Source organism: Leucoraja erinacea, chromosome 37 (assembly GCF_028641065.1).
Source record: "Leucoraja erinacea ecotype New England chromosome 37, Leri_hhj_1, whole genome shotgun sequence".
Lineage (NCBI taxonomy): Eukaryota > Metazoa > Chordata > Chondrichthyes > Rajiformes > Rajidae > Leucoraja > Leucoraja erinaceus.
Window position 1 is genome coordinate 6,110,401 of NC_073413.1, and position 8,466 is coordinate 6,118,866.

General features: G+C 48.0%; 1 protein-coding gene across 1 annotated transcript; it reads left to right on the forward strand.

Moving 5' to 3' along the window:
• The first annotated feature begins 3,377 nt into the window (after window positions 1–3,377).
• On the forward strand, window positions 3,378–8,066 carry LOC129713838 (protein phosphatase 1 regulatory subunit 15B-like). The gene is made up of 3 exons (XM_055663170.1): window positions 3,378–3,544; window positions 4,378–5,377; window positions 7,240–8,066. Exons 1-3 carry the CDS (start codon window positions 3,426–3,428, stop codon window positions 7,483–7,485), a joined length of 1,365 nt encoding a protein of 454 aa, XP_055519145.1. The 5' UTR covers window positions 3,378–3,425; the 3' UTR covers window positions 7,486–8,066.
• Window positions 8,067–8,466: the final 400 nt, after the last annotated feature.

The following is an 8,466-nucleotide window of genomic DNA, read 5'->3' on the forward strand; positions in this document are numbered from 1 at the left end:
GCCTCACAGGTTGGCACTCTAGTGGACACAAACAATTGACTGGCACTATGCCACCTAGGGACACGAAGTAGCAACCTCATTGCATCATTGTATGCTACCTTAAGCCTCTGCATACTCTTTTTCTTATACTTAGACCACAATTGAGCAGTATATAACGGTGTGATGTAGGTTCTGAACAGGGAACACTTCACATGGTCAGAGCACATATAAAACTTCCTTATAAGCATGTTGGCTTGAAGATAAATTTTACTTCATTGAATCAATCATTGAAACTTACCGAATAGTGAAAGGCCTGGACAGAGTGGATGTGGAGAGGATATTTCCACGAGTGGGAAAGTCTAGGACTAGAGGTCACAGCCTCAGAATTAAAGGACGTTCCTTCAGGAAGGAGATGAGGGATGTCTTTAGTCAGAGGGTGGTGAATCTGTGGAATTCTTTGCCACATAAGACACTGGAGGCCAAGTCAATGGACATTTTTCTTACATAGATGGATTGTTGATTAGTATGGGTGTCAGGGGGTTATGGAGAGAAGGTGATGGGGTTTGGAGGGAGAGATAGACCAACCACAATTTTCTTTTCTCTCACCCCTCATCACCTCACCCCCCTCCTCTCTCTCTCCCCCCGCCCTCCCCCCCCCCTTCCTCCTCCTCTCTCCCCCCTCCTCTCTCTCCTCCCCCTCTCTCTCCCATTCTCTCTCCCCCCATTCTCATCTCCCGTCTATCTCCCTTCTCTCCTTCCCTTCCCTCTCTCCCCCTCCTCTCTCTCTCCCGCCTCCTCTACCCCCCTCCTCCCCTCTCCCCCTCCTCTCTCTCCTCCTCCTCCTCCTCTCCCTCCTCTCTCCCCTCCTCCCTCCCCCTCCTCCTCTCTCTCCCCTCCCTCTCTCTCCCCCTCCCTCTCTCCTCTCTCTCCCCTCTCCCCTCTCTCTCTAACCAATCCATCTCTCCCCCCCCCCTTCCCTCTCCTCCTCTCTCCCCCCCCCCCTCCTCTCTCCCCTCCTCTTCCTCTCCTCTCTATCCCCTCCTCCCTCTCCCCCTCCTCCGTTATCTCCACTCCTCTCCCTCTCCCCTCCTCTCTCTCTCTCTCTCTCAGGCAGGGGCGGAAAACCCGGGGGGGGGGGGGGGGGGGTGGGGGCAGAGAGGACACGTCCCCCCCATGTTTTGATAGCGTGTTCCGCTCTCTCTCTCTCAGGGACTCTTCTTCTTCTTCTATGTAGTGTTTTTTAGCGGTTGGCAAACAACTTTTTTGGTGCATTACCGCCACCAACTGGCATGGAGTGTGGATCAAACAACACCATTACATATACTAATATCCTATATCCTTCCGAACAAATTGGTTACCCTAAGATAAAGCAACAGGATTTGATAGCACTTATATGAACTCCCTTGCAAAATATCTACCAAATCAAATTGTACTCTTTCTTTTCTGAACTGCTCACTCATCCGTTCTCTCTCCTCCTCATACCTCTCACAATGTACAATGACATGCTCTATTCATCCCAGTTTGGGGATCTTATAGAAACTTACAAAATTCTTAAGGGGTTGGACAGGCCTAGATGCAGGAAGGTTGCTCCCGATGTTGGGGAAGTCCAGGACAAGGGGTCACAGCTTAAGGATAAGGGGGAAATCCTTTAAAACCGAGATGAGAGGAACTTTTTTCACACAGAGAGTGGTGAATCTGTGGAACTCTCTGCCGCAGAGGGTAGTCGAGGCCAGTTCATTGGCTTTATTTAAGAGGGAGTTAGATGTGGCCCTTGTGGCTAAGGGGATCAGACGGTATGGAGAGAAGGCAGGTACGGGATAGTGAGTTGAATGATCAGCCATGATCATATTGAATGGTGGTGCAGGTTCGAAGGGCCGAATGGCCTACTCCTGCACCTAATGTTTCTATGTTTCTATTGTCTCTTCTTGCCCACAGTATTCACATCTGCCTGTATTATGCTTGCCTATTATAAAAAGTGTACTGTTCAGCCCAGTGTGTCCAAATCTAATTCTTGAAATTACTGTCTCCTCTTTTCTGTTTTTTCCTGCACATCTCATCTCTCCCACTTTCCTCTGGACTCTGTAGAACCACCGTCCTTTCCGCTCTTCCTCCCATTGCTTTTGCCATCTTTCCTTCAGTCTTTGCTTAATAATGTCTTTGATTTCAGTTTTACCTATGTAGGTATGTTACAAAACCTACCTGAATCGTCATTGGGAATCTGCCCTCAGCCATGGCCGCGATTTTGGCGCTGTTTGGAGGGGGCGGGTTTAAAACGCGATTTTTACTAGGCTGTACTAATCGCACATGTTCAGCCTAGTAAATCATTAACGAAAAATCGCTGCAAGACCCGGTCGCAAAAGGTATTATTAGTTTTATAGGCCTCGATAATATAGTTCTAATAGTTTTAAAATTACTGTCTCATTCCGCAACCTCTCGCAGCCCCAGGGTTTTATAAAGCAAACAATTAAAGGTATGTACCTTATTTTTACATTAAATGGGACATATATATAACCCTATGTATCAAGTTATCTATAGCGAGTAGTTCATTTTGGGCTTTTTATATCCCGCAGTATTTTTCTCGGCATTTGAGGGCACTAATCCAGCGCTATGTCAACGTTCTAAACCAGCGCGTTCCACATGAACCCACTACAAAGCCGATTTAAATGGGCATTTATTTACAGCAATTGAACACTAAATTCCTTCCATTTGGCCTATAAATTAATGTAAATTAGATATAAAAATCATGTTATATTGTGAATTATTTGTGAATAATCTTTGGACACTTAGGCTATTTAAAAATGTTAATCTTTCCTTAAGAAATGGGCTTTTGACTATCCAAGATCACAGCTTTTTTGTAATGTCCATTGAAAATCAATAGGGAACAAGATGCTAATTTCCGAGTATGAAAATGGCCATAACTTTTTTAATACTTGAGATATGAAAGTGAATTTGGTGTCAAATTAAACTTATTGTTATGCTTTATCTGATGGGATAAATTGCAGACTTGATTTTTTAAATCTCAAAATTTTGTAACATTGCTAACCTATGTTAATACTTAAATCAATCTTATTTCTTTTTGTTACCTCTTTTGCTACCTTATCTGCCATTTCGTTTCCTCTAATGCCAATGTGTGCTGGTGCCCATACAAATATGACTGTAAGCTCCATCATTGTCTCTCAGGGACTCTGTGGAAATTTCCAGATTTCGAGTTCTCATTCCACTGACGTCAACCGGACGTCTGACGTAATGAAACGAGCGTTACCTCAGCGCGCGCGGCGCGCAGTTGTCTGGCAGTTGGCTGGCAGTTGACGCCGGGGTGGGGGGGGGGTCAGTTGACGTCAGTGCGCTATATAAGCGTGCGGGCGCGGACTGACGCACACACACACACTCACGGACGGACAAGGACAACAACAACAACGAGAACGACATGGAGCTGAGAGAGACGGATGGATCTAGCACTAGAGACAGCATCAGCGCAGCGACACGACGGGCACGGAGGCACCGACGACTCACACACACTCGCAATGCACGGACACCGCCCGACGGGGACTGATCGCCGCGACAGGTATGTGTGTGTGTGTGTGGCTGGAGCCGTCACCCCCACATAGGCCGGGGCAGGGGAGTGGGGGGGGGGGGACAGGGTGTGGGGGAGCATGGTGGGGGAGGTGGGGGACAGGGGGTGTGGGGTGAGGGGGAGGTGGGGGGGGACAGGGTGAGGGACAGGGTGTGGGGGGTGGTGGGAGGGGGACAGGAGGGGGTGGGGACAGGGTGAGAGGGGGGGACAGGGTGGGTGGGGGGAGGGGGACAGGGGGTGGGGGGTGGGGACAGGGTGGGGGGGGGGGAGCATGGTGTAGAGTGGGGACAGGGTGGGGCGAGGGGGAGTGGGGGACAGGGTGATGGGGCAGGGTGTGAGGGGGACAGGGGGTGGGGGTGGGGTGAGGGGGGTGGGGACAGGGTGAGGGTGTGGGGGACAGGGTGCAGGGGGCAGGGTGAGGGGGGTGGGGACAGGGGTGAGGGTGTGGGGATAGGGTGAGGGGGGGACAGGGTGAGGGGGGGGGGAGGGGGACAGGGTGAGGGTGTGGGGGACAGGGTGCGGGGGGCAGGGTGAAGGAGTCGGGGTGTGGGTGACAGGGTGAGGGAGGGGTAGGGATGGGGTGGGTTAGGGCAGAGAGAGTACGGGAGAGGGGCAGGTGAGAGAGAAGCTAGTTGTGAGGTGGGCTAGTTGTGAGGTGGGCAAGGTCGGGGCAGGTTAGGGTCGGGGAGAAGTGGAAGAGAGGATGGCCGGGAGGTGGGGAATGGGTGCTTGTCTCTTGCCCAGCAGCTAAGCCCCCTCATCTATTGTAAGTCCAATGCGTACATCCCAGTGCTGATAATCTACTTTTCCTTTTTGTTATGCAGTTGTACTGTACACTTTGACGTGGAGTTGCTCAAAATGGTTCCATCTTCACCCTACGATGGACCCTTCCTGGAGAAGAACCACCTTCTGCCCTGGATTACTGGTGTGTGGTGGACACTTCTGAAGGTCTGCCTGTTCCTGCTCAATGAACTATTTTCCACAGTTGGAGGTGGAATTCTATTTTATAAGCTGCCAGAAGAGATGCGGAAGAAAGGCATTTGCCACCATCCACTAGGCACCAACATGGCGGGCATGGAGAATAGAGACACTGAATTTCACACCAGGAACTGTCTGAGTCCGTTACAATACACTGGTGGTGTTGACCCTTTGCTACCTCATTATATTCCACCGGGAGACGGATCAATGGCTGAAGAGATGTTAACCGGGGAACGTGACTGCCAGATGGATACTTGGCCTGAAGAGCAAAGTGAAATGGATTTCAACTGCACAAATCCACTCATTCTAACTATGATCTGGCCAAGCAGTGAAGAGAAGGCCCGGTCTTCGGACCGGGCTGATGAGGATGAGGAGAACATGGATGACGCAGAGTCCATTGACTGGTCCACTGACGATTCCGATGATGATTCCGGTGATGAAAGTCAGTCTCAAGTTCTGTGGGACTCCTTTTTTCAACATGACCCGTACAACCCATTGAATTTTTCGGCAACCACTGGACATCAGGACCTGGCCGGTAAGACTGATACGGAGGAAGATGTGGAGGATTCTGCCTCGAGCCAGATTAAATCGGAAGAGTCTGAAAATGACGAGTTGTGGGACTCGTTCTTTCAAAGCGCCGACCCTTTCAACCCATTGAACTTCTCTGCTTGCACCACCACAAGTGAAGCCAGCAACCAAGGAATGAAGGGAGGCAGCAAGCTGTCGGAGGAAGGACAGCCAGACACTCCTGATCTGTGCCACAACGCAGATCCTACTGGTGTGGACCAGGCCACCGCAACTATAAAACACGAAACCAGTGGGAACCAGAGAAAAACTACCAAAAAGGTATGCTTTAGCCTGGTTTCATTTACCTAGATACCGTGAAAAGCATTTGTTTGCATGCTATACATGATTGCAATCAAACTCCCACAGTGCAAAGAGGCAGGAGGTGGGGCGGCTTTATCCTGCAGGAAAAATGTTCCCAATGTTGGGTGAGTCCAGAACCAGGGGCCACAGTCTTAGAATAAAGGACTGAGATGAGAAAAAACTTTTTCACCCCGAGTTGTGAATTTGTGGAATTCCCTGCCACAGAGGGCAGTGGAGGCCAAGTCACTGGATGGGTTTAAGAGAGTTAGATAGAGCTCTAGGGGCTAGTGGAATGAAGGGATATGGGGAGAAGGCAGGCACGGGTTATTGATTGGGGACGATCAGACATGATGACAATGAATAGCGGTGCTGACTCGAAGGGCTGAATAGCCTCCTCGTGCACCTATTTCCTATGTTTCTATGTTTATTCGGATTGCCATGGGTTTCTGTTTAACCCAGTAGATGTACCTGTGTCTCTGGTATCTGTAGAAGTCTCGACCTCAAACATTCACTTATCCTTGTTCTCCAGATATGTTACCCGACTTGCTGAGTTACTCCAGCACTTTGTGTCCTTTTATGTAAACCAGCACCTTCAGTTCCTTATTTCTACATGTACTGTGAAGGTTGTATTCCATTCCCCAGTACAGTCCCATCTCTGGAACTTTGCTCCCACCTTCCATAGCACTCCCTTTACTCTGACTCAGCTGTTGCGTGGTAACCTAATGCAATGTGTTCAGAGAAGAATGGTAAATGCAATCTATGACTCAGCTGGGCATGGTGACTCGTGATCAATAACTCCCTGTTCAGCTTCCTGCTTTATTTAGCTGGATTTGAGGGAGCCAACAATAGAAACATAGAAAATAGGTGCAGGAGGAGGCCATTCGACCCTTCGAGTCAGCACTGGCATTCATTGTGATCATAGGTAGACAAAAATGCTGGAGAAACTCAGCGAGTGAGGCAGCATCTATGGAGTGAAGGAAATGGGCAACGTTTCGGGCCAAAACCCTTCTTCAGACTGTGATCATGGACTCTAGACTCTAACTCGCTCTTGAATCCATCCAGTGACTTGGCCTCCACTGCCCTCTGTGGCAGGGAATTCCATAAATTCACAACTCTGGGCAAAAAAGTATTTTCTCACCTCAGTCTTAAATGAACTCCCCTTTATTCTAAGACTGTGGTTCTGGACTCGCCCAACATTGGGAACAATGGTTAACAAACCAGAATTTGGTTGTGACATTAAGCATGTGTATGAAGTGACTGTATCTGGGGTGTCATAGTCATGCAACCAAGCCTATGCTGACTGAAATGCCCCATCTACACCAGTTCCACCTGCTTCAAATTGGCTCATATCCCTCAACCTTTCCTATCTGAGGTGGCTGTGAAATTTCTTTTGTCCGAGGTACTACAATACATACACAATCTTGGTTAAGTGCAAGTGTATAGGAACAGTATGCTGAGACGGTATACAAGAATCAGTACGTTTTGTTCCCAGTTCGAGTCTACAAGTTGATATAAATGTTGAGGTCCTGACCACGGGGGGAAATGGAGGACTGGCCAAATTTTGTGCCTTCCACTACAGTGATGAATGCTGTGGTGGATATTTGTGTTCAAATTTTATTGTGTTTTTGTGTGTTCTTTCTCATTGTACTGCTGCTGGCAAATTCATTTCACTTGCACTTTATGTGCAATGTGACGAATAAAACTTATTGTATTGTAAATGTGGCATTTTATACAAAGGACATTTGTAGCAGATGTGCCAAATGTGAACAAAGGATAAATGTGGGTGTTTAGCCAAAGTTGTGGGGGAATATCTTCATGGCCAATGTTACTTTCTTCCCCAGGTTCGATTCTGTCCCGATGTTAAAGTTCACCGGATGATTGTGTGGGACTTTGCCTCTCGAGCTGCTCGCAAGGGTCCCTGGGAGCAGCATGCGCGTGATCGGAGCAGGTTCCAACGCCGCATTGCCAATACAGAGGCAGCGATTGGCTTCTGTTTGGATCCAAAGCACCGACTGGCTGTGTGGACTAAATACCAAGGAGAGACAGACCAAGTACTACTGCAGAGAAACAACAACAGAAAACACTGACAGTCTCTCAGACCCAAAACATTGACTCCATTCTCTTCCACAGATGAGCCATGACATGAATATTTCCAGTATTTTGTATTTATCTGGCATATACTACAGTTGTTTGACTTTAGTTATGGAAAGATGTTCTTGACACTCCCTCTATTAGTGTTCCCATCAGAAATTGTATGAGCAGTCTCATTATTGGGCCTCCCTAACTTGCCCGCACCGGCCAACATGTCCCATCTACACTAGCCTCCCCTGCTTGCGTTTGGCCCATATCCCTCAACCAGTCTTATCCATGTGCCTGTTTAAGAAGGAACTGCAGATGCTGGAAAATCGAAGGTAGACAAAAATGCTGGAGAAACTCAGCGGGTGAGGCAGCATCTATGGAGCGAAGGAATAGGCGACGTTTCGTGTCGGGACCCTTCTTCAGTCTTATTTTGTCTATTATCCATGTACCTGTGTGTTTCTTAAACATGGTGATAGTCCCTGCCTCAACTACCTCCTTGTGTATTTGAAACTTGAATGCAACTCAGTGCAATGTAGACATTTGATATTTATTCTGTTGTTTGTCTAATAAAGGATTATTTCTGACACTATTCCTATTCTCAATTACCAACTCCTGTCTGTTTAATGAATTTGGGAAGTGGAGTTAATAGGTGGTAGGTACAACTCAGCGGGTGCAGCAGCATCTATGGAGTGAAGGAAATAGGTAACTTTTCGGGCCGAAACCCTTCTTCAGACTGACAGGTGGTAAGCAGGCAAATTGGACCAAAGCTTGGAATAAAAGCACAAAGCCACAAAATCAATTATCCCTAGATTTTTTGAACTGGCTAATTAACTATTTATTTTGTGGGGGGGTGAACCTGTGGTAAATAGAGTTTATCATCATATGCACAAATACAGCGAGGTACAAGTATAATGAAAATATTGCAGTAGCAACACAGGGGCACAAACTTGGATGATAACACAGACATTTGTACTCATGGTAGTCCCAGA

What these genes read in the sequence shown, in the direction of transcription:
- LOC129713838 (XM_055663170.1), top strand. Translation starts at nt 3,426, where the DNA reads ATGGATCTAGCACTAGAGACAGCATCAGCGCAGCGACACGACGGGCAC. An exon ending in GGGACTGATCGCCGCGACAG is followed by an intron (nt 3,545 to 4,377) that starts GTATGTGTGTGT and finishes TTTGTTATGCAG; the next exon opens with TTGTACTGTACACTTTGACG. An exon ending in AGAGAAAAACTACCAAAAAG is followed by an intron (nt 5,378 to 7,239) that starts GTATGCTTTAGC and finishes TTTCTTCCCCAG; the next exon opens with GTTCGATTCTGTCCCGATGT.